This window comes from Crinia signifera, chromosome 7 (genome assembly GCF_055691185.1).
Source record: "Crinia signifera chromosome 7, ASM5569118v1, whole genome shotgun sequence".
NCBI lineage: Eukaryota > Metazoa > Chordata > Amphibia > Anura > Myobatrachidae > Crinia > Crinia signifera.
The window spans coordinates 142406032-142433654 of NC_139223.1; the positions used below are offsets into that span (position 1 = coordinate 142406032).

The window sequence follows — 27623 nt, forward strand, 5'->3', positions numbered from 1 at the left end:
GTAAACGGTGTGCGTGTCTTTATATTAACATTGGTCCCAATGGGCTCTTTAATGCTCAGCATGCTGGGACTTGCAGTTCTTCAGGTTTCTGCATGTGGCAAAGGCTTGCTTGCATTTGTTGTTCCACAGCAGAACCCAATGTTATTTTATTAATTGTTTATTTTACACAAACTATCAACCCACCACCCACTGCCCACAGGTGCCAGGGATAGCCCTAGGCTTCAATCCTGGTGGGGAGGCCTGGTGGGTGCCTTTATTGGGGGGTCCCTACTCCCCCAGGAACCCTGGCCAGGGCTGACCACTCATGGTGGCAATGCTTTGGCCAAGGGAGCTTGTATAAAAAGACTCCCACAGGTGTGGCATTTCACCCAACTTTTTTGTCCCCAATATTTTTGGAACAAGGACACATCTAACCCAGCACTGTTTATGGGACACCCTAAGCCAGTGGTTCCCAAACTGTGTGCCTAGGCTCCCTGGGGTGCCTCGGGATACTTGCAGGGGTGCCTCGGGTTGGTCGTCCAGGACCAATTCTAATTATTTATGATCAATTATTTCTGGACAAAACCAGTGCTGGTGGCTGCCAATCATAAAATGTGTACAATCAGAACCAAATCCTGCCCTTTACCACATAACTGAACCTAAAAAGCACATATAAACACAATCTACTTAATTTGATATATATTTTTGGGGGCCTAGGGGTGCCTTGGAAGAATTCTGATACTCTAGGGTGCCGTGATTAGAAAAAGATTGGGAACCCCTGCCCTAAGCTTTTTGTCCCCTGTATTTCGTAAACAAGGATCGGCTCAAAGAGCCCGGGGTTGGTTATGCCTGGAGAAGGGGGGAATCCCATGCTATTTTTTGTTTTGTTTCTTGTAAAAAAAATCGCACATTCAATAAAATCTCTGTAGAAATCGCAATGATGTGCAGAAAAATCACACCATTTTACATGTGACATGTGCGATTTGGTGCGTTTTTTAGCATACTAAAAAATTGCACCCTATTACATTTCACTCTAAGAGACAGATTCCATTGTCCTGCAATATATGCCAAGCCTTATTTCACTGTTTTTACCATATAAAATATACCTTTATTTGCTGTTTCCAATTGCTTAACACAGCACTTGACATCTTCTCCACTTCATTATCTAGCTTGTAGGGGAGAAAGGATTGATTCATTATCATGTCCATCTATATTTATTTTACACACTGAAAAATGATCTACAGTACCTACCTTATACTGACACATTTCACATACCGGTAGATACAATTCAAAATTTAATGGCTAGATGGAGACAAACTGACCGATACAGAACAAAACATTACACAGCTTATTATAGGGGAACTGCCTATTTTGCTTTAGCAGGGGGCACACTTAAATAATAGTGGCACTATACGTCATTTCCGGACAAATCAGAATTACGTATCAGCCGGATCGTAGTGGGAAAGATGCAGCAAGCGTGGCATTTTATTGTTATGCATCCGGCCACTTTCCGCATGCATATCATGTTTACTAGTGCCACATGCATGAAAAAGATCACAAAGGACAACTTTTGCGGTAAGAGCTGTCCCTTGCAATTATAGAACTTCCAGGTTTAGGACCCGGAGTCCGATCTATGCATAAGCAAAATGCTACCAAATCCCTGAAAAGGGCATATTACACACTATAGCCGCATTTTGCACTTTGCTGCATCTTGCCCAGTGTGTTCCAGTAATTGGGCATTCCTGAGCCGTACATGATATCTCCCGCTGACATTCCCAACAGGGGAAATGGCAGTGGGGCCCTATTCAATGCTGTCTTTCCCGACAGCATTGAACAGGGATCTCGGCAGAACGTGCCCGACTTCACAAGCAGTCTGGCACATTCTACCAAGAACGGCCGGGAATTGTCGAGCCCCTGGCTCGCCGATTTCCGGCCCACTTCTCATGGCCACACCCCCTTCTCGACACTCGGCAGGCGGGACATAGGATCCTGCCTGCAAAATCACAGTCGAGCCAGCCAAGAACAGGAAAGGGGCACGGCTGCCGGGTCAGCCTGACAGTCGTGACCCTATATTGAAAACCCCCCATAGTCAAAATCAAATAGAAAGTTATTCAGAATTGCACAGTATTCAGCCACATTGGATGCCAATGTGATGCCAATGTGATGCCAATACGCTACCCCGTTTGCAAGCAAGTCTATCCTGACTATCTCGAATGTATAATGTATTTGGGCTAGGGCCAAATGGCAACATAGTCTAAAGCTGGCCATACATCAGAAAGATCGATCTTAAGATCGATTGCACTCATGATTGTGTACAATTTCCCTTGAAATCCCCAGCAGTCCTTGGTGGTTTTTGGACACACAATCTACACACAATCGATCATATGATCAGTCATACAATCCATCTGCTGCATGATTTTGTACACAAGATGTGCACACAATCTGCATACAATCCATCATACAATCAGTCATACAATCCATCTTATGATTGATTGTATGATTTTGTACACAAGATGTGCACACAATCTGCATACAATCCATCTTACAATCAATTGAGATTGTATGATTGGGTACAATATCTTTCTGATGTATGGCCAGCTTAAATCTAAAGTACATCTAAAGTGCATTTAGCCAAAATTGGATAGTCAAAATTGGATAGACAAATTTGGCCATGAGCCAGAATTGCACTGTGTGTACACAGCTTTAGTCTAATGGCGTGTCCACACGGGCTGATCCAAAAGCCACCAATATCGATTTGGCAGGGAGGGAGCAGGGCCGGCGCTACCTACTCAGCAGCTCCTGCAAAGCAGGGAGGCGCCATGCTGAAAAGGCGCTGGCTGTCTCCCTTCCTGCTCTGCTAAAGCTGCCTCAGCCCTCACTGTCACTGCCTCCTGCACTCCGCCCGCAGCGCCTGTCTGCGGGCGGCAGTATAAATAGCTGCTCCCTGCACCGCGCACACACTGTCCTCCTCCTGCGACCTGCCCCCTCTTCCTCACGGACACTTGTGCTGAGGCATGAAGCGATGTCTGTGAATGCCTGGATGACATGTCATGTCCGGATCCGCCCCCTACCCATTGCTCCCTGCGCCTGTCATCTGTCAAACAATTGACGAACAGGCAGCAGTGCCGCCCTTCCTTCCCTCCTCTCAGTGTGCTATGCCAGTGCCACTGCCAGTCCTCAACACTCCGCCCCCCCTATCTCCACTGATCTTCTTCCATCTCCTCCTTCTCTCCCCTCCTTTCCCCCTCAGTCACGAGAGGGGTGTAATGACGTCCTCAGCATCCTGCCTATGCAGATAGAAGAGGAGGGACTGCACAAGAGTTAAACAGCAAAAGAACAGTGAGTCTTTTATTATACATGTTTATAACAATTCTTTTAATAATTGTAGATTTTTTTTTATATTACTTTAGACACTTTTTAAATAATGGGCTGGATTATGTGCCTAAAGGTGGCCATACACACTGCAATAGCAGCGTGCGATGCGATGTGCCCTCCTGCGGGCATCGCACAGTACAAAAAGTATGTGCTGCAAATACTTTTTGTACTGCTTTCGGATCGCATCGCACACACATTGCATGCATGCCGTGCGATGAAATCTAGCCCATAACGTATGCGATTCTCGCAGCGTATATGGGCACCTTTAGTGCCTTTAGTGCCTGCAACATTTTGCGGACACAGCACTGAGATAGTGTATGCATACATGTACATTCACCCGAGATCCTCCATAGGATCGCATGTTGCATATGCTCCCACAATCGGGCTGCAGCTTGTTGCAATGGCAATGTGAAAGGGCGCAACATTTATGGTTTGCAGGAGGGCACCAAACACCCTAGCACCGGCCCTGGGAGGGAGGGATGGATGGCACGGCGGAGGGGAGCGGGGGCCATGCATTGTTCCAACATAGTAGATATAGACTGTGCTGCACAGTCTATTTCTACTTTCGATCCCGATGCAGTGCAGAGAAACCTGTGCAGGCCTGATGCAGGTGAAACAAAATCCCTAGTAAGCCACAGCACACACCAGTTTAACTAGATAGCCCCCAGTGAGCCTATTACCTGCAATCCCGAGTAACAGGATACCCCTGTATGCATTGCGATAGCACTCACAAATAAAAGAGGCTATTTTTGGTTGATAAAACATTAAGCTTGCGGCGTCCTGATTTCTGCATTGTTACTCCAGCTTTGTGCTGCAATAGACTTCACTTTAGCCATTACTGACTGTGAATGTCTCAGAAAATGAATGCCAACAATAAAGCTGTCTCTAGACACAGTTACTTTGGCACCCAGGAACAATGCCCAGCCATTTCCATTAGGAATAACAGCCTCACTCCTATCAGCAAGATCTGTAAACAAATTCATAATTCAAGACCATAAATATAGGACAATGGCTTACTTTCTTCCTCCTCTTTTCATGCTCTTCCAAGACTTGATTTGTTGGTTTTATCGCTTCTTGCAGGATCGCTGTGCCAAGTTTTCTAAAACAAAAGATACAAATACAGTACTACCAAAATGTATCTAAGGACCGAGGTGTTAAATATTATATAACTGGTCTACAGCTGTGTATGAGTCTAGTGAATATAATACTGGCAAGCTTTTGATATATATTGAAAGGTAAGTCTTTTTCTGTGTCTTTGTGCCCACCCAGTTCACCTACATATATGGCATACATGATGGAACTATAGTATATACATAGACGGCAGAGTTCTGGAACTATGGTCTCCAATCATACTGACTCAAGGAACAAGGACCGGAAATTAGTTTGTATCATTTGCAGCCACTGAGACAACGGATCACATTGATCATAGTAAAAGCTTATTCCTGTAAGCAAACATTTCGACATTGTCCTGCAGAGTCTGAACTTCCCAGGAGGTCACGCCCATGCGGAGATGTCATCAGGGGGATTCCCGCTTCCCACAAGGTATTTAGGTGGGGTGTCCAGCCCTAGTGCCACCACTGTCTACCAGACACACCTACCTGTGCACTTCAGCTGTCGCCTTCATTTCTTGGGATGCACAGACCCAGGCACTATTGATGCAACTAAATCGGAAATAAAATAAAATAAATGAAACTCTTAGACTTAAAAACTTATTTTTCCTTCTCCATATTGCGTAAATAGTCTCTAGAAGTATATTACTCCAAACAATTCTATGTACAGACATAACCCTTACTGTCTTATTATATGTATAGTTATATCTCCCATGTCACAGACAAAACATGATTTAGGGCCTGATTCAGACCCATTTGCAGGGCCAATCCACAGCCCTGCCTATTATCAAATGACCGTCCATGCACAGGGATCGTAGTATGTGTGAGGCCAGTGATGGATTGTAATCGCTGGCCATTCGCTACTTGCATGATAGGTGGCCAGCATTTGTGGGCAGCAGGCCAGTGTTTTCTGGGAGTGCCCCAGAAACCGCAGACGGTACCCGGCCATTGGGAGGGAGGGGCTCTGATGTCAGCAGCGGTCCCGATCTCCCCACAGCCTTTGCAGCGCCGAGTAAGTCTAGACTTACTCAACGACAGGGTACAGGTGGAAATCCATTAGATGGTGAGTGATTGCGAATGGATTTTCCCCTATGTGCACGGCTGCAAACTCATTTTCAGCCATGCAGAGGGGCGGTGGTCCAGGACTGGTGCTAGGGCGTTCTGCACAACCATGCAAATTATAAAATGTTGCCCTACCTCACATATTGTCTGAAGGAACAATTTATGGCAAAGGCTCACAACACAAAACAGTACCCCAATACAAATTACATAGTACCACAATATTTTTCTAATTTCACTGCACATTGTGCTCGATTCATATTACACAACATAGTCACCAGATTCATGTTACAACTCCCAGTAGTGCTCCATATTCACATTACGTCACACTGTAGTGCCCTTATTTATGTTACTGTATGTTACACAGTAGTGCCTCTTATTTAGGTAACACTACACAGTAGTAATCCTTATATGTTATCCCACACAGCAGAGTCCTTTACACATAATGCCCACAGAATAATGCCCCTTACACATAATAACCACAGTAGTAGTGCCCTTGACACATATTGCCCACAGTAGTATTGCCTCTTATACAACTAATGCCCCCAGTAGTAGTGCCACTTATGCACATAATGCCCCCAGTAGTATCGCAGCTTACACCTAATGCTAAAGTAGTGCAGCTTACACTTAATGCCCACAGTAGTAGTGATGCTTATACACACAATGCCACAGTAGTGCTGCTTGTATAGTTTTCACCCATTACACAGCTCTGCCCATCTCAACTTCTCCAGCACGGAGCATATCATTCGACCATTATAGTAACAGTTGATGAGGTTGAAAAAGGATGTAAGCCCATTAAGTTTAATCTACAGACATGGTACAATATACCCAACACATACACACTTGTCTCCTGTGTTCCTGCCAGTGTCTCCTTTCCTGCATCTTCTTAAGGTGGCATGTAGCAAGAGACACAGGCATACCATGACAGCAGTGTGCTCATTCCCTGTGCTGGAGGAGAGGGACTGGGGGAGGACTGGCAGACAGCCAAGTCATTCACTATGCTCTGTAGTGCCGCCCACCCACCAAATTTATTGTTATAGGTAGCACCAGTGGAAGGAGTACAGTGGGGCAGCCAGACACCCGTAGCTTAGCACTAGGGAAGCCAGCCTGAGTAAGCTTGCCATTTTGAAGACACTGTGTCACTCACGCAATCACTACTTGTAACTGCTGCCCTGACTCTGCCTGGGCTGTGTTAAACATCCCCGCGGTAAGGATGCCAGCGTTCACTATACTGATTTTGGGACCCCCAACTACCACCAATGTTCGAAATCAATTATAAGCACACAATTACAGCACATTTGTAACCAATAAACTTTGTAAAAAAAATAATTTAAATATGCAAAGTATCCCCCCCCCCCCCCACTCCCTCTAGATCTGGCTATGGACTTTGATTGTGCACTGATGTCATTAAATGATGGCCTCACCCCCCTTATTGTGAAATAAAACCATGAGAACTTGGGCCTGACATACAGTCATTTAGGATATAGTCATTATGCCAATGAAAATAATATTCTATTAAATTGACACTGCTGAGTTATATCCTGGAAATAGTTGAATACTGGATCTGAGCGCAAATGAAAGGTATACAGCTGGGTTACTGTAATGACAGTGTTTTTGACAGCCACCACCAGGGAATACAAAGTGAACAAACACAATTACAGAACCACTAGCGTTCCCTCCTGTTCACAATCGGTGCACATAAAATAAATGAAATGAATACGTGTTCTAATCAGGTGTAAATCCAGAGACTTCAGATGCTGAAGAGACCTGAAACAATACAAATTGCCTCCAAACACCCTCATAAAGAGATGTGTGGTGAATGGAGACAGTTCAGACAAATTTGGTGCAATACGTCTGATGGGAACAATGAACAATTTATTCAATTAAAAACACTCACAAACATATGAGGTATAAAACGCATGAAAACAAATCCCACAAGGCAACAACAGCTGGGCTAACTTCCCGTAAGGTTCTTCTCACCACCAAAGTGTGTTGGATCCCCCACTGTGGACTTCCGCTGCTGCATCCCCATTGTTGTCGAGGCGTCCTGAGCCAGCAATCGGACCCTTCCAACCTGTCACCACGATACATCTCTGTGAGTGTTTTTAATTGAATAAATTGTTCATTGTTCCCATCAGACGTATTGCACCAAATTTGTCTGAACTGTCTCCATTCACCACACATCTCTTTATGAAGGTGTTTGGAGGCAATTTGTATTGTTTCAGGTCTCTTCAGCATCTGAAGTCTCTGGATTTACACCTGATTAGGACACATATTCATTTCATTTATTTTATGTGCACCGATTGTGAACAGGAGGGAGCGCTAGTGGTTCTGTAATATTGTTTGTTCACTGCTGAGTTATATGACACAAAATACTTAGCATATAGTATAATTATAATCTCGGGCTGTAAAATAGTCCTAAATACTTTGTACCAAGACTATTTTCTGTAACAAGATAGTATTACTCAAACACAGATCATGGTTCAGTATCCAACAATATGTAGTACGGATGGTGTAATGGTTAGCATTACTGCCTCAAAGCACTGAAGTCATGGGTTCGATTCCCACCATGGCCCTAGCTGTGCAGAGTTTGTATATTCTCCCCGTGCTTCAGTGGGTTTCCTCCGGGTACTCCGGTTTCCTCCCACAATCCCAAAAAATAATACTGGTAGGTTAATTGGCTCCTAACTAAATGAACCTTAGAATAGTCAGTGTGTGCGTGTACATGTGGTAGGGAATATAGATTGTAAGCTCCACTGGGGCAGGGACTGATGTAAATGTTCAAATATTCCCTGTACAGCGCTGCAGAATATGTGTGCGCTATACATGAAGCTGTTAATAAAATAAAATATGCAAATGTAGGATTGATTATCCAGTGACTCAAATCAATAATAATCTGTCAAAATATCTTGGACAGCTTAACTGTAATATACAACTCATAGGTAACCGGTGTAAGTATACATGAGAGTTCTTAAAACATTGATACAGGTTGAGTATCCCTTATCCAAAAAGCTCGGGACCAGAAGAATTTTGGATAATGGATTATCCATATTTCGGAATATATTTATATTGGAATGAGGTACAGTATCTTGCATTTATGTTGGATAAGCACCTCAAACACATGAAATACACACAAATAATGTATAATTTAATTGTGCATGAAACAAGGTTTTAAAACATGAAACAAAGTTTGTGTACAATCTCAGACACTGAATTTGAATGACAAGCAATCATTTTCTTGCACATATTTAGTGCCAGTTACATATCATGTCCCCAGTACTGCCAGTTACATATCATGTCCCCACTAGTGCCAGTTACATATCATGTCCCCAGTAGTGCCAGTTACAGATGTCCCAAGTAGTGCCAGTTACATATCATGTCCCCAGTAGTGCCAGTTACATATGTACCCATTAGTGCCAGTTACATATCATGTCCCCAGTAGTGCCAGTTACATATCATGTCCCCAGTAGTGCCAGTTACAGATGTACCCAGTAGTGCCAGTTACATATCATGTCCCCAGTAGTGCCAGTTACATATTATGTCCCCAGTAGTGGCAGTTACAGATGTACCCAGTAGTGCCAGTTACATATCATGTCCCCAGTAGGGCCAGTTACATATCATGTCCCCAGTAGTGCCAGTTACAGATGTTCCCAGTAGTGCCAGTTACATGTCCTCAGCAGTGCCAGTTACAGATGTCCCCAGTAGTGCCAGTTAAAGATGTACCCAGTAGAGCCAGTTACAGATCATGTTCCCAGTAGTGCAAGTTACAGATGTCCCCAGTAGTGGCAGTTACAGATGTACCCAGTAGCGCCAGTTACAGATCATGTCCCCAGTAGTGCCAGTTACAGATGTACCCAGTAGTGCCAGTTATAGATGTACCCAGTAGTGCCAGTTACAGATGTCCCCAGTAGTGCCAGTTACAGATGTCTCCAGTAGTGCCAGTTACAGATGTCTCCAGTAGTGCCAGTTACAGATGTACCCAGTAGTGCCAGTTACATATCATGTCCCCAGTAGTGCCAGTTACATATCATGTCCCCAGTAGTGCCAGTTATAGATGTACCCAGTAGTGCCAGTTACATATCATGTCCCCAGTAGTGCCAGTTACATATCATGTCCCCAGTAGTGCCAGTTATAGATGTACCCAATAGTGCCAGTTACATATCATGTCCCCAATAGTGCCAGTTACATATCATGTCCCCAGTAGTGCCAGTTATAGATGTACCCAGTAGTGCCAGTTACATATCATGTCCCCAGTAGTGCCAGTTATAGATGTACCCAGTAGTGCCAGTTACACATGTCCCCAGTAGTGGCAGTTACAGATGTACCCAGTAGTGCCAGTTTCAGATGTCCCCAGTAGTGCCAGTTACAGATCATGTCCCCAGTAGTGGCATTTACAGATGTACCCAGTAGTGCCAGTTACAGACGTCCCCAGTAGTGCCAGTTACAGATGGCAGTACATTCTGGAAGCTATGGTTTTTGGAATAATTTGGATAACGTATATTTGAATAAGGGATATTCAACCTGTACTGTACAAATAACATACTATAATAACAATAATAATAATAATAATAATAATAATGGAAAAGGGCTTTTTTATCATGTATTCCTATTATGCCAGCTGTCACTCTAGTAGTACCACATTTTTTGAATGTAACAAAAACACAAACTAGGGATGTTGTTATTAAGGGGGTTATTCAGACCTCATCGCTACTGTCTGAAATTGCAGCGTCCTGCCATCGGATAACAGCCACCTGTTAGAGAGAAACCCTGCACAGATCGTTGTCAAGCTGCAAATCCGTACGCAACTCACTTACCATCAAATTATTTTTCCAGTCTGTGCAAGCGTGCGTATGTCTGACCCTTCCACAACTCTATGACAGTTACAGGTAGATTAAGGCCTGAGCTGATGTCACACACCCTCCCTGAAAATGTTTGGGCACTTCTGTGTTTTTCCTGACACTCCAAGAAAACGGATGTTTACCACCCTCAAACCAGGGCCGAAAATAGGGCTTCTGGTGCCCGGGGCAAGGCAGTCATTGAACTTGAACTCTATTCTTGTTGCAAACTTATCTATAATCTAATCTGTAGCTAATCAATGACAGCAATGTTTCTTGTCCTAAGGAATGCCAAGCATTGATTGCATGAATAAGAACTACAGTCTGCTCTTTCTAGTATACAGTTATGGATATTCATCTTACGGATGCGTGCTTTCACTGAGACAGATGTTAAGCCCCATACACAGTAATGATGAGCCCTTCTAAGAGATATCATTTGTAATAAGCTGTGTCCTGATGAAAAGGAGACTCTTCCGGGGGAGCCGCAGAGGGAAACAGCTGGTCGCAGGAGCATGCTCCTGTTCCCAGCGACGATAAGGGGGTTGAACATGGGAGCGCGCACCAGGCGATTTATCGCTGCAGCTCAAACAAGTCACTGACAATATGGTCGTATTGCCAGCGATATTGCACTGTGTGTACACAGCTATATCGCTTAGTGTGTATGTTCAATATAGTTAACTGTGCGCACTCCCACAGGTTGTTGACAACCCCCTATCCACATCCCCATCTGTGCATGCAGCGCCATCTTGTCTATATCATGAATGACTGCATCAGTGCCATTACTGGACTATTTGGCTTTTAGTGCTAACAGGTACAAATCTGTCTTGCAGAAAAAGACTACCTTACAGTTTTGCCCTGCATGCCCTGACATTGGCCACCATAGTGAAAAAAAATGTTCAGATTTATTTCCCTTGCATTGTTTGTCTTATACTTGTATTACAGTAGGCTCTGCATTTCCCTACCTTTGCATTATACAAGATGGGTAGATTACTTAATTGAAGGAAACCACAAAGTGGAACCCTATTAACTTTGTGGTATCCTTCAATTAGGTTTGCAGTGATCCCTTCATAGGAGTCAAAGTTATTTTCATAAAATTGACTTGAATTGACTTGAATTGAAGGATGCAGTCAGCCAATCCCTGAGAGAGCTCCTCTGTAGCTTGCAGGTGATTGGCTAAGGGGATTCCCATTGACAGAAGTCAGTGGAATTACCTTTGTTTGTGTGGAGGAGCAGCATGTGTAAAACCAATGAGATTATATTGAAATTGCATTGAGATTAGGGTTTATGGTATAAGTGGTAGACAATATCGACAATGATTAGGTCAACACCTTGAAATAGTTGACATAGCCAAGGTCGACATTTACAAAAGGTCAACGCAAGCTTATGGTCAACATGAAAAAGGTCAACGTGAGATATTTTGGTATCTATGTCAACATATGTCGACAGGGACACCGTAAAAGTGTACCCAGGGGCGTAACTAGATATTCATAGGCCACATAGTAAAAGTTTGTAAGGGCCCCCTATTTAGCAACTGATGTTGATTAATGTATGTAAAATATATTGCTTAGACAGTAAAGATGGGCCCCCTTCAGCTCTGGGCCCCATAGCAGCTGCACCCCCTGCACCTATTGTAGTTACGCCCTTGAGAATACCGCGTCCCCTCGCATGGCTCCCTTTGCTTCAGGCATGGTACATGTGGTTGCAACTGCAGCCAACTCTGTATTACCCCATGATGTGAAAGATCCTCAGGAGGAGCTAAATTGTTCCGACCATAACTCAGCAATAAAGTCTAATTTATTTATTTAATTATTTACAGTTTCTTATATAGCGCAGCATATTCCGTCATGCTTCATTGCTGCCCCTCTTGTCTTAGTGCAATTGTAATGTATCTTACATTTGCTGTGTATATTATAGTAGGATTCTACATTTAGATACATACTGTAGCTGTTTTGTATTTCTTTCATATTTTTTTTCTTTCAAAATATAAATGACAATGCCGAACATATTTATGGCATGCAGGTGTCTTATCTTCTATACATCACTTAAGTGCCCTGTTTATATAAATCATCATAGTACTTTGTAGTCAGCAAAAGGTTGCAGATTTATGGAAATAATTACAGCATTGACATTTATAAGTATAATGCATGAGCTAGTACTGTGTGGATTTTTTGGGAGGATCTGTTCCCTTACACCAAAAATCATTGAAACAAAGCCATAAATAATATGTTACACATAACCCGTACCTTTACATACAGTATAAATCATTTTACTACTTTCAGCTCTACAGTGACACATATTGACTTGTTAATTCCGCCAGGGGCTCAAGGTGCAATCCATCATGCAATAAAGATGAGTTTATCCAGATATACTGTAACGTTTGTTATATCTACTTATAAAGCAAAGTTTACTCTTTCATAATATTAATTTATTGGGGCAGATTCAATTACCCGTGGTGCTTACAGGCAGGTAAATTTCACATTTAATTAAATGCACAAGCTATTTAACTATTAACCCCTTCCTGACAGAGCCAGTTTTTGCGTTCCTGACAGAGCCCTTTTTTTCAAATCTGACATGTATCACTTAAGTGGGGATAACTTTTTTTTGCTTTTACTTATCCCAGTGATTTTGAGATTGTTTTTTCGTGACACATTGTACTTCAAATTAGTGGTAAATTTGGGTCGATACAGTCTGTGTTTTTTTGTGAAAAATACCAAAATGTCGGAAAAAAATGGAAAATTTAGCAATTTGCAAAATGTTAAATTTTCTGCTTGTGAGACAAATAATCATACCACTCAAAATAGTTAATAACTAACATAGACCATATGTCTACTTTATGTTTCCATCATTATTTCAACTTCCTTTTAATTTTTTTGGACACTAGGAGGCTTACAATATGAATAGCAAATTCTCAAATTTTCAAGAAAATTTCAAACACTGATTTTTTTAGGGACCAGTTCAGTTCTGATGTGACTTTGAGGGACTTGTATGTGAGACACCCCCATAAATGATACCATTTCAAAAACTGCACCCCTCACAGTATTCAAAACAGCATTTTGGAAGTTTGTTAACCCTTTAGGTGTTTCACAGGAATTAAAACAAAGTGTAGGTGAAATTTCAAAATTTCATTTTTTTTGCAGATTTGCAATTTTAATACATTTTTCTAAGGAACACAGTACATTTTACTAGAGAAATGTGACTAAAAATTGATTCCCCCAATTCTTTTGTTTTCATAAATATCCTATATGTGGCCCTAGTGTGCACGTTGACCAAACCACAGGCTTCATAATAGAAGGAGCACCTACTTGATTTTGGAGCCTCCTTTTTATGAGATTATTTTTTAGGCACCATGTAGGTTTCTAGGCACCATAAGATGCTAAAAGTTAGGAACCCCCCCACAAGTGACCCCATTTTGCAAACTACACCCCTCAGGGAATTCATCTAGGGGTATAGTGTACATTTCAAACCCCCAGGGGTTTCACCAATTGTGGTACAACTGGGCAGTGAAAATGAAAAATTAATTTTTTTACACAAAAATGCAGTTCTGGCTCCAAATTTGTCATTTTCACAAGGAATGAATGAGACCAAGCACCCCAAAATCTGTGCCCCAATTTCTCCCGAGTACGGCAATGCCTCACATGTGACCAAAAAATACCATTTGGGTGCATGGCAGGACTCAGAAAGGAAGGAGTGATTTTTGGATTTTGCAGCTCAGATTCTGGTGGAATGTTGGTGGGTGCTATGTCGCATTAGCAAGACCCCCCAAGCACCAATACAGTGGAACCCCCCACAAGTGACCCCATTTTGCAAACTACACCCCTCAGGGAATTCATCTAGGGGTATAGTGTACATTTCAAACCCCCAGGGGTTTCACCAATTTTGATACAACTGGGCAGTGAAAATGAAAAATTAAATTTTTTTACACAAAAATGCAGTTCTGGCTCAAAATTTTTCATTTTCATAAGGTATGAAGGAGAAAAAGCACCCCAAAATCTGTGCCCCAATTTCTCCCGAGTATGGCAATGCCTCATATGTGACCAAAAAATACCAGTTGGGTGCATGGCAGGACTCAGAAGGGAAGGAGTGATTTTTGGTGGTGGAATGTTGGTGGGTGCTATGTCGCATTAGCAAGACCCCCAAAGCACCAATACAGTGTAACCCCCCCACAAGTGACCCCATTTTGCAAACTACACCCCTCAGGGAATTCATCTAGGGGTATAGTGTACATTTCAAACCCCCAGGGGTTTCACCAATTTTGATACAACTGGGCAGTGAAAATGAAAAATTAAATTTTTTTACACAAAAATGCAGTTCTGGCTCAAAATTTTTCATTTTCAGAAGGTATGAAGGAGAAAAAGCACCCCAAAATCTGTGCCCCAATTTCTCCCGAGTACGGCAATGCCTCACATGTGACCAAAAAATACCATTTGGGTGCATGGCAGGACTCAGAAGGGAAGGAGTGATTTTTGGATTTTGCAGCTCAGATTCTGGTGGAATTTTGGTGGGTGCTATGTTGCATTAGCAAGACCCCCCAAGCACCAATACAGTGGAACCCCCCCACAAGTGACCCCATTTTGCAAACTACACCCCTCAGGGAATTCATCTAGGGGTATAGTGTACATTTCAAACCCCCAGGGGTTTCACCAATTTTTATACAACTGGGCAGTGAAAATGAAAAATTACATTTTTTTACACAAAAATGCAGTTCTGGCTCAAAATTTTTCATTTTCATAAGGTATGAAGGAGAAAAAGCACCCCAAAATCTGTGCCCCAATTTCTCCCGAGTATGGCAATGCCTCATATGTGACCAAAAAATACCAGTTGGGTGCATGGCAGGACTCAGAAGGGAAGGAGTGATTTTTGGTGGTGGAATGTTGGTGGGTGCTATGTTGCATTAGCAAGACCCCCAAAGCACCAATACAGTGGAACCCCCCCACAAGTGACCCCATTTTGCAAACTACACCCCTCAGGGAATTCATCTAGGGGTATAGTGTACATTTCAAACCCCCAGGGGTTTCACCAATTTTGATACAACTGGGCAGTGAAAATGAAAAATTACATTTTTTTACACAAAAATGCAGTTCTGGCTCAAAATTTTTCATTTTCAGAAGGTATGAAGGAGAAAAAGCACCCCAAAATCTGTGCCCCAATTTCTCCCGAGTACGGCAATGCCTCACATGTGACCAAAAATACCATTTGGGTGCATGGCAGGACTCAGAAGGGAAGGAGTGATTTTTGGATTTTGCAGCTCAGATTCTGGTGGAATTTTGGTGGGTGCTATGTCGCATTAGCAAGACCCCCCAAGCACCAATACAGTGGAACCCCCCACAAGTGACCCCATTTTGCAAACTACACCCCTCAGGGAATTCATCTAGGGGTATAGTGTACATTTCAAACCCCCAGGGGTTTCACCAATTTTGATACAACTGGGCTGTGCAAATGCAAAATTACATTTTTTACACAAAAATGCAGTTCTGGCTCAAAATTTTTCATTTTCACAAGGAATGAAGGAGACAAAGCACCCCAAAATCTGTGCCCCAATTTCTCCCGAGTACGGCAATGCCTCACATGTGACCAAAAAATACCATTTGGGTGCATGGCAGGACTCAGAAGGGAAGGAGTGATTTTTGGATTTTGCAGCTCAGATTCTGGTGGAATGTTGGTGGGTGCTATGTTGCATTAGCAAGACCCCCCAAGCACCAATACAGTGGAACCCCCCCACAAGTGACCCCATTTTGCAAACTACACCCCTCAGGGAATTCATCTAGGGGTATAGTGTACATTTCAAACCCCCAGGGGTTTCACCAATTTTGATACAACTGGGCAGTGAAAATGAAAAATTACATTTTTTTACACAAAAATGCAGTTCTGGCTCAAAATTTTTCATTTTCATAAGGTATGAAGGAGAAAAAGCACCCCAAAATCTGTGCCCCAATTTCTCCCGAGTATGGCAATGCCTCATATGTGACCAAAAAATACCAGTTGGGTGCATGGCAGGACTCAGAAGGGAAGGAGTGATTTTTGGTGGTGGAATGTTGGTGGGTGCTATGTCGCATTAGCAAGACCCCCAAAGCACCAATACAGTGGAACCCCCCCACAAGTGACCCCATTTTGCAAACTACACCCCTCAGGGAATTCATCTAGGGGTATAGTGTACATTTCAAACCCCCAGGGGTTTCACCAATTTTGATACAACTGGGCAGTGAAAATGAAAAATTACATTTTTTTACACAAAAATGCAGTTCTGGCTCAAAATTTTTCATTTTCAGAAGGTATGAAGGAGAAAAAGCACCACAAAATCTGTGCCCCAATTTCTCCCGAGTACGGCAATGCCACATGTGTGACCAAAAAGTGGCAGGACTCAGAAGGGAAGGAGTGATATTTGGATTTTGCAGCACAAATTCTGGTGGAATGTTGGTGGGTGCTATGTCGCATTAGCAAGACCCCCCAAGCACCAATACAGTGGAACCCCCCCACAAGTGACCCCATTTTGCAAACTACACCCCTCAGGGAATTCATCTAGGGGTATAGTGTACATTTCAAACCCCCAGGGGTTTCACCAATTTTGATACAACTGGGCAGTGAAAATGAAAAATTACATTTTTTTACACAAAAATGCAGTTCTGGCTCAAAATTTTTCATTTTCATAAGGTATGAAGGAGAAAAAGCACCCCAAAATCTGTGCCCCAATTTCTCCCGAGTATGGCAATGCCTCATATGTGACCAAAAAATACCAGTTGGGTGCATGGAAGGACTCAGAAGGGAAGGAGTGATTTTTGGTGGTGGAATGTTGGTGGGTGCTATGTCGCATTAGCAAGACCCCCAAAGCACCAATACAGTGGAACCCCCCCACAAGTGACCCCATTTTGCAAACTACACCCCTCAGGGAATTCATCTAGGGGTATAGTGTACATTTCAAACCCCCAGGGGTTTCACCAATTTTGATACAACTGGGCAGTGAAAATGAAAAATTACATTTTTTTACACAAAAATGCAGTTCTGGCTCAAAATTTTTCATTTTCAGAAGGTATGAAGGAGAAAAAGCACCACAAAATCTGTGCCCCAATTTCTCCCGAGTACGGCAATGCCACATGTGTGACCAAAAAGTGGCAGGACTCAGAAGGGAAGGAGTGATATTTGGATTTTGCAGCACAAATTCTGGTGGAATGTTGGTGGGTGCTATGTCGCATTAGCAAGACCCCCCAAGCACCAATACAGTGGAACCCCCCCACAAGTGACCCCATTTTGCAAACTACACCCCTCAGGGAATTCATCTAGGGGTATAGTGTACATTTCAAACCCCCAGGGGTTTCACCAATTTTGATACAACTGGGCAGTGAAAATGAAAAATTACATTTTTTTACACAAAAATGCAGTTCTGGCTCAAAATTTTTCATTTTCATAAGGTATGAAGGAGAAAAAGCACCCCAAAATCTGTGCCCCAATTTCTCCCGAGTATGGCAATGCCTCATATGTGACCAAAAAATACCATTTGGGTGCATGGAAGGACTCAGAAGGGAAGGAGTGATTTTTGGTGGTGGAATGTTGGTGGGTGCTATGTCGCATTAGCAAGACCCCCAAAGCACCAATACAGTGTAACCCCCCCACAAGTGACCCCATTTTGCAAACTACACCCCTCAGGGAATTCATCTAGGGGTATAGTGTACATTTCAAACCCCCAGGGGTTTCACCAATTTTGATACAACTGGGCAGTGAAAATGAAAAATTACATTTTTTTACACAAAAATGCAGTTCTGGCTCAAAATTTTTCATTTTCAGAAGGTATGAAGGAGAAAAAGAACCCCAAAATCTGTGCCCCAATTTCTCCCGAGTATGGCAATGCCTCATATGTGACCAAAAAATACCAGTTGGGTGCATGGAAGGACTCAGAAGGGAAGGAGTGATTTTTGGTGGTGGAATGTTGGTGGGTGCTATGTCGCATTAGCAAGACCCCCAAAGCACCAATACAGTGTAACCCCCCCACAAGTGACCCCATTTTGCAAACTACACCCCTCAGGGAATTCATCTAGGGGTATAGTGTACATTTCAAACCCCCAGGGGTTTCACCAATTTTGATACAACTGGGCAGTGAAAATGAAAAATTACATTTTTTTACACAAAAATGCAGTTCTGGCTCAAAATTTTTCATTTTCAGAAGGTATGAAGGAGAAAAAGAACCCCAAAATCTGTGCCCCAATTTCTCCCGAGTATGGCAATGCCTCATATGTGACCAAAAAATACCAGTTGGGTGCATGGAAGGACTCAGAAGGGAAGGAGTGATTTTTGGTGGTGGAATGTTGGTGGGTGCTATGTCGCATTAGCAAGACCCCCAAAGCACCAATACAGTGTAACCCCCCCACAAGTGACCCCATTTTGCAAACTACACCCCTCAGGGAATTCATCTAGGGGTATAGTGTACATTTCAAACCCCCAGGGGTTTCACCAATTTTGATACAACTGGGCAGTGAAAATGAAAAATTACATTTTTTTACACAAAAATGCAGTTCTGGCTCAAAATTTTTCATTTTCAGAAGGTATGAAGGAGAAAAAGAACCCCAAAATCTGTGCCCCAATTTCTCCCGAGTACGGCTATGCCTCACATGTGACCGAAAAATACCAGTTGGGTGCATGGCAGGACTCAGAAGGGAAGGAGTGATTTTTGGATTTTGCGGCTCAGATTCTGGTGGAATGAATGGTGGGTGCTATGTGGCATTAGCAAGACCCCCGAAGCACGGTGAAATTATGAACCTAATAATCCATAGATGTGTGGTATATTTTAAAACACTCCTTTATACATAGGCCGGGTTTGTCGGGGCAAGTGTCACACTGGAAAATAGTTTGCTTTCTTATTCCCTTTTTATAGCAAACTTTGCACCTTTTTTGTGTCCTGCCCTTTTTTCCAGTGGAGGGGATTTCATCAGGAAAATGCTGCCCTGGTACAATACGGGGGCCAGTACTAGAAGTACTGGGGCCCTCTGTCTGCTGGTTCCCAAATATTAGGCCCTTTATGACTTCCTCTTGAAAGTGCATAAATGTCCCCCTCTGGCCGGTAGAACGGAATAGCACGTAAGCGTTATACAGTGCCATCTGGATGATATACACGGCCAGCTTCTTGTACCAGATTTTTGTTTTCCGCAGGGCACTGTACGGCTTCAGTACCTGATCTGAAAGATCCACTCCGCCCATGTACTTATTGTAATCCAGGATACAATTAGGTTTGGAGGTGTGGGTACTGGTACCTCGTACAGGGACGGAGGTGGTACTGTCTCCGTGAATTGTTGTCAGTATAAGGACATCCCTCTTGTCCTTATATTTGACCAACAACATATTTTCGGTGCATATTCCCCTGCTTTCACCCCTTCTCATTACTTGGGCAATGTGCGTTTTTGGGAGGCCTCTTTGGTTCTTGCGCACAGTACCGCAAGCTGCTGTACCTCTTGAACCAAGGGCCTTAAACAGGGGGATGCTAGTGTAAAAGTTATCCACATAGAGGTGATAACCTTTATCCAGGAAGGGGTGCACTAAATCCCAGACAATTTTTCCACTAACACCTACGAGGGAGGGGGGGCATTCTGGCGGTTCAATTCTTGAATCCTTCCCTTCATATACCCTAAACCTGTGGGTGTACCCTGAGGTGCTTTCACACAGCTTATACATTTTTATGCCATACCTTGCCCTCTTACTGGGAAGGTACTGGCGGAATTTAACCCTTCCTTTAAAATGTATAAGGGACTCGTCAATACAAATAAATTTTTCAGGGATGTACATCTCTTCAAATTTGGCACTGAAATGATCAATGACCGGCCTGACTTTGAATAGCCGGTCAAAGGTGGGATCATCTCTGGGAGGGCACTGTGCATTATCGTTGTAATGCAAAAATTTAAGGATCGTCTCAAATCGAGCCCGGGGCATGGCCATACGGTAAAATGGGGTGCTGTACAGAACATCTGTACTCCAATATTGCCTAATTTCTGGCTTTTTTACTATGCCCATATGAAACACCAGACCCCAAAACGTCATCATCTCTACTGCATCTACAGGGGTCCACCTAGCAAATGATGACGTGGGGTTTTGAGCAATAAACTGCTGGGCATATAAATTAGTTTGGTCCACCATTAAATTTATAAAATCATCAGAGAAAAATAATTTGAAAAAGTCAATTTCTCTGAGACCTGTGGAATCAAATTGGATTCCTGGCATGGCCAAAAACTCAGGAACCTGGGGCTCAAAATTGTCTGGTGGTGGGGTCCATACGAGATCAATTATTGGGGGGGGGGGTCTCAGCTGCTCTACGGGGGCGTCTTTGAGGGGGTCCCTCATCACTAGAGGAGGAAGAGGAGCTTAAGACGAAGCCTTCAAATTCCCCGCTTGCATCACTGGCTGTGTCAGAATCAGAGGCAAGCATGGCATATGCCTCCTCCACTGAATACATTCTTCTGGATGACTGGGATGACATTTGGGATGACATTTGGGATGCCATTTTTATTTTTGTGTTACTGGTAGTGAAATGTTTCAACACGTGTATAGTGTAGGGGGGGGTACAAACTTTATTTCAACCCGGGGGGTATGTAGTGTGTAGTGTGTATGTAGTGCAGAAAAAAAAAAAATACTTTATACAGGAATTTGATCCCAATTAAAAAAAAAAAAATTGAAGGGGTTAAAAAAAAAAAAAAAAAGCTCCTGCGCCAAAAATTGAGCACAGATGTTGGTCAGTAACGTCCGTCACTGAACAGCGCTCAAAGGCAACAGGAATTTGATCAAAAAAAAAAAAAAATAGATCAACCCTGTGCCGAAAAAGCTGATCAGTGATGTACGTCACTGATCAGCGCACAGTGGCCACAGGACACCCACAAAATCACAGTGTGTGTAAAAAAAAAATTAAAAAAAGACCCCACAGCAGCCTCAAAAAAAAAAAAGGTGATCAGTGATGCAACACTGATTACCAGTGAGGGGCAGCAGGTGCACAACCTTTGGTGCAACTGACAGTGCAACTGGCAGCAACTGACAGGTATATATATAAAAAAAAAAAACCCTGCGCCCCCAAAAAGTTGCTGATCAGCACAGATATACTGATCAGCACAAAATGGGGGGTAGCAGACACAAAATATACACTCTCTATCACTCTCTGTCACTATCTCTCTCTATCTCTCACTATCTATCACTATCTATCACTATCTATCACTATCTATCACTATCTATCACTCTAGGACACTGCAGCAGCAGCACTGACAGTTATATGTATAAAAAAAAACCTGCACCCCCAAAAAGGGGGGGTAGCAGACACAAAATATACACTCTCTATCACTCTCTGTCACTATCTCTCTCTATCTCTCTATCTCTCACTATCTATCACTATCTATCACTCTATGACACTGCAGCAGCAGCACTGACAGTTATATATATATAAAAAAAAACCCTGCAGCCCCAAAAAGGGGGGGTAGCAGACACAAATCTCTCTATCTCTCTATCTCTCACTATCTATCACTATCTATCACTCTATGACACTGCAGCAGCAGCACTGACAGTTATTTATATATAAAAAACCCCTGCACCCCCAAAAAGGGGGGGTAGCAGACACAAAATATAGCTCTCTCTGTCACTATCTCTCTATCTCTCTCTATCTCTCTCTCTATCTCTCTCTCTATCTCTCTATCACACTGCAGCAGCAGCAGGAAGTCCCAAGAAGTCAGATCCAGGAAGCGTCCAGCACGCTACAAGCAGTGATCAGGTGATCAGGTAAGGTATTTGCAAGGATCAGGTAAGTATTAGCAAGGATCAGGTCAGTATCACGGCAGATAGGCACGGTGACCGCTCTGCACGCTATTCCAGACCGGAATGGCGTCTGCAGCGCAGTCACCGTTAGTTTAAATGTCGCGCCTTGGCTGTGATTGGTCCGTGGGTCCCACGGACCAATCACAGCCTTGGGGGCAGGTGGGGTGAGGGTGGGGTGAGGTGTCATCGTCACCGATGACCCCCTCATGCCCCCTGACGCCCGGCGGTGATTGACACCTGTGTTACCGAGCGTCTGATTCGCTGGTAACACAGGAAAACGCTGTGAATGGCTGTTCACACTGAACAGCCAATCACAGCGATCGCCGACGGGGGGGCGGAATCGCAGCCCCCCCTGGGCATGCAGGGACATGTCTGCTGTCAGGGACAGCAGACATCGTCCCTCTGTCACTGCGTCTCGAGACGCAGTGACAGTTTAAAGTCATGACGTACATTTATGCCATGTGTCGGGAAGTACATCCCGGCCATGACGTAAATGTACGTCAAATGTCGGGAAGGGGTTAATCAATGGGGCCGATTTAGTAAGCCTGGAGAAGAGATAAACTGGAGATAAGGTAAAAGGAGATAAAGCACCAGCCAATCAACTCCCAACTGTCATTTTCAAACACAGGGGCATATTTATTAAGCACAGCAAAGTGATAATGTGGCTGGTAATTTGACACTTCCCAATCAGCTACTAACTGTCAATTTTCAAACCCAGCCTGTGACTTGACAAGACAGACAGGAGTTGATTGCCCTGTGATAAAGTACCAGACACTTTATCACTTCATCAAACTTAATAAATCCACCCCTCAGTTCATTGACTGGTGCTTTACCTCCTCTTACCTTATCTCCACTTTATCTCTTCTCCAGGCTTAATACATCTGTCTCAATATTCTCTTGCGGTCATGCTCATTAACCTATAAATTCTTCCATAACATAAGTACAAAATTCTACCCCACATATGGCATACACGAGGGCATGCAATGAAACTGGAGGGAGGTACTGTAGCTTCAAAGAAAAGGTAGTGGACAAACGGAATAGTCTCCAATCACAGGTGGTTGAGGCTCAGGGGTAGATTTATTAAGCTCAGTGAAGTGATAAAATGTCTGGTTTTTATCACCATCCAATCAGCTCCTACCTGTGAAGCTACAGGCTTGGTTTGAAAAATTACATGTAAGAGCTGATTGGCCGGTGATAAAAACCAGACAGTTTATCACTTCACCGAGCTTAATAAAACTACCCCTCAGACAGTAGAATAATGTAAGCATGCATGGGATAGACATACGGATATCCTTACAAAGAAATAAGGATCAAATAGTGTTTGAGGTATCCATATGGTTAAAAGGGACAGACTAGCTGGGCCCAAATGGTTCTTAAATGCCATCAAATTCCATGTTTCTATGTAAATTTACTAAAGCATCTAAAAATGAAAAGAGGAGATGTTGCCCACGTTGAACCAATCAGATTCTTTATATAATTTATCTATTGCATCCTAGAAAATGTCAGTCTGATTTGTTGCTATGGGCAACATCACCTCTTTACAGTTTTAGAAGCTTTAGTAAATATATCTATGGTTTTATTTACTTACTTCTTGTTCATGTTGTCCAGGCCCTTCGTTAGCTTATTTGAAACTTTATCAAGTCCTTTGGCATAATTTAGCTCTAGGTCCGCTCTGCAAGATTAGATTTACATCACTCAGATTCAGTAAAATAAGAAAATGAGACAATATAACAACACATACAATTTATGCATTTGTTATTAAATACACTGTAAAATTCACATAATTTAGGATTACACATTGATAGAAAAATGTCATTGCAGTTTGTATTTATTGAAACAGTGGCCAAAGTTTACTGACGTGCTGTGAAATGATTTATTAATACACATCTATTAGAGGATTACCATTCCCTACGTGTCATGCTGCCAAAAAGCATCCTGTTATCTACTGCATGATCTCATTTTAATTAGAATGCAGCGTTCTAGCATCTGTGAAATACAGTAGTACATTACGTTCTATAATGTTGGCACCTGACCACTACCTTCAATGGGATGGTTTTGTTAGACCTGCTCATTAATGCGGCTTTTTGCTGGTGTGTGCCAGGTTGGTTGGTAAATTCACTTGGGTGGCAATGACCCTGATATAGGGAAAGAGATGAATCTCATTCTGTACAGTAAGGCCAACATTACAAAGGTCCAGCGTTGTTGAGTTTGAGTGTGGATGGTTTCTTTCTATATCATCCCACAGTGAAGGTGCCCATAATCTAGTGCGATTTAGGCCCTTTTCATCCGATTCCGATGCATCGGGCCAATAGATCGGATGAAAAATGTCAAATTTTACCTCCGATCTGATGCACAGTCCTGTATGCATCGGATCGGAGCCTGAGATCACAAGTACTGTACTATAGATGTATCAGATCCCAGATGTATGGAAACGCATACGATATATCTTATGCAAAAGGACGCACACTGTGTATCGTATGCTACGGCGGCATATGCATAAGCAGCAGCCCAAGGGAAATCTTATGCGACTTCTACCTTTGAGTAGGGGTCCTTGAGTATTGGGATGTCCCTACTTGGTTGTTGTTATTCAATAGGTCTGTCACAAGATAAATCTGCTGTGGTGAAATATGTGATTCAGAGTGTTGGTGCCTCAGTCTCTCATACATTTCAAGGATGCCTGTACAGGTTGGTTGGGGTGCACCACAGAGAGGAAGAATGGAAGTGTCACAGGGGGAGATTCTCTAAAGGAAAAAATGCGGTAAAACTCCCGTTATCGGGTTTTTTTTTTACCACATTGTGGGACTCTCAAAAAAAAACACCGGGTTCCGCAACGGGGGGCATCGCCAGCTGGTGATGCCCCATAGAATAACTTGTGTACAGACTTGAGTGAGTGAGCTGTACAGCTGTTAATGGGGGGAACCCTGACAGGGTTTAGTATAGTACACTTACCCTCCCCCTGCCCCGAAATTAGCGTTACCACCTTTGTGTTGAGAGATTCCCAGACATTGACCCGCCCCTTGACCTGCCACAGCCCCGGCCCCAGCCTGGCCCCTTGACCTGCCTTATCATGTTTTTTTCATACATTTGCTTCAAATCTATTCTTGATTTTGCACAAGGTAATGACACATACACGTTACGTCACACACTGTAATGCCTATTACACGTTATGCCACATACCACAATGCCCATTACATGTTATACCACACACCGCGATGCCCATTACACATTATGCCACACAACATGATGCCCATTACACATTATGCCATGACTGGACAATTTTTAAAAAATAGGGACAAAATGGACAATTTACATGTCACACGCCCATTACATATCATACCACATGTCATAATACCCATTACACATTATGCCAATTCCCAACAATTCTGTTTTGTTTTTTTAACAGGGACACCAGGGAGCGCACCAAAACTTACACCGTAATGCCTAGTATACGTCACACACCCATTACATGGTATACTACATGCCATAATTCCCATTACACGTTATGCCACACACTGTGATGCCCATTACATGTTATTCCAAACACCGTCATGCCCATTAGATATACCAAACACTGTAATGGCTATTACATATTATGCCATATAAGTGCAGCTTAACTACATGTTAATTGCTAGGAGTTTCTTGTTTGATACCAGGGCCTTCATGCTTGATGCCAGGGTCTTCATGCTTGATGCCAGGGCCTTCATGCTTGATGCCAGGGCCTTCATGCTTGATGCCAGAGGTTGCCAGGGCAAAAGGAGCAGCAGAGAGGGTTCCTGTTGAGGGCAGGAGCAGAGCCTAGGGCCTGCTAGAGCAGGTGGGCAGCCACAAGTGGCACACACAGGGCTAGAGGCAGCACTGGACTGTAGTTCACAGTGGTGGGGCTGAGGTGGGCAGTGGAAGGTGCATCAGTAGACTGTCAGGCAGACACTGACTGGGGTCTGCTGTGGACATTACACATCTGTGTCGCCTTCCCGTCCGCATGTTTCCAAACAGACTGTTCACCCCCTACCGAGCTGGCCTGCGGCACATCTCGCTCTCTGTCAGTGCTGCCACTGCCGGCGGATAGTGACACTGCGGCCTGCCGCGATCTGTGTGCCCGTTCCCATCGCTACTCTGTGCCTTCTGTCCCCGCCAGTCTGTGCTTTCACTCCCCATCACTCTGTGCAGAGGAGGAACTAGGGTGTTGTGGGCCCAGGTGCGAAAATATGCTTTGGGCCCCCCTTCAAAATGAGAACAGTGTGCGCCAAAGATGGGCTGCAGTGTGCGTGTGTGTGTGTGTGGTTAGGGATATAGACTGCAGGGTGTGTGCAGGGCTGCCAAGAGAATTTTTGGGCCCTGGTACAACAACTTCCTGGGGCCCCCATGTAGGGGGGGGCGTTCTTCTCCTTATATATATATCACACTGCACCACCACCGAGGGCACTGGGCCAGAGACACCATTGGAGTGGAGTGCCAGCCGCACAGCTATATATATATATATATATATATATATATATATATATATATATACACACATACACACACATACATCAATCATAGATAGTATCCAGGGGCGGATCCAGGAAAAAATTACAGGGGGGGGGGGACCGGACGGACGGACACACACCACTATTAATAAAGGGGAGTGCCGTTGTGTGAGCTGGTCTCTAGAAAAGGGTGTATGGCTTAATAAAACATGGTTGTGGCCTCAAAGGGGAATGTTGTACCCAGTGGCGCAAGTAGAAATTTTTCTTAGTGGTACCATAAGTGCTAAAAGTGGGACATGTGTCATGATGGGGCATGGTCATATGAAACTATACGAGACTACATGAACATAGGGGCATGGCCACATTATGCCACACGGTAATGCCCATTACACATTATACCCCACACCATAATGCCCATTAATTATTATATCACATGCCATAATGCCCATTACATATTATGTCACACACCGTAATGCCTATTACATGTTACATGTTATGTCACATAAGTGCCGCTTACATACATACTAGTTGCCAGGAGCTACGAGCTTGATGCCAGGAGTTTTGTGCTTGTTGGCAAAGGAGTTTTCATGCTTTTGGCCATAGGAAGATTACATGCTTGTTGCCTTTGGGGGTTCCATGCTTGTTGCCAGGTGATGGGAAGAGTTTACATGCTTGACTAAGGGGAGATTACATGCTCGTTGCCCAGGGGACTCCCTCCAACCATGCCAGCTCATGCCCCTCTCCCCACACCGTAGCACTGTCAAGTGCAGCTGAGCTGCCTAAGCTACTATTTATTACTCAAACTCACCATAGGTCCAGGAGAAGAACCACCAGGAAGTCAGCATCCAAACTCCTCCGATGGGTGCCCACGCTGCAGCAGCCGCCTCAGTCATGTCAGGGCTGACCGGCATATGTCTGTGTGCTACTGGCAGTGACTCCTGGACTCCGATGCCAGGCTGTGCTGTTCATTGGTGGGTGGTGGCAGTGTGGGGCATAATATGAAGGCGGACTGGTGACATCCACGCAGTGGC

At 43.6% G+C, this 27623-nt stretch overlaps 1 protein-coding gene across 1 annotated transcript in view; it reads right to left on the reverse strand.

The window, feature by feature from the left end:
- Positions 1-27623, reverse strand: part of NOSTRIN (nitric oxide synthase trafficking) — a 64004-nt gene that overhangs the window by 26871 nt on the left and 9510 nt on the right. Inside the window, exons 3-6 of the mRNA XM_083153895.1 lie at positions 23715-23798; positions 4953-5015; positions 4372-4453; positions 1086-1148 (exon numbers count right to left, since the gene is read on the reverse strand). Coding sequence (XP_083010021.1) covers positions 1086-1148; positions 4372-4453; positions 4953-5015; positions 23715-23798 — 292 coding nt within the window. The remainder of the gene's footprint in view (positions 1-1085; positions 1149-4371; positions 4454-4952; positions 5016-23714; positions 23799-27623) is intronic.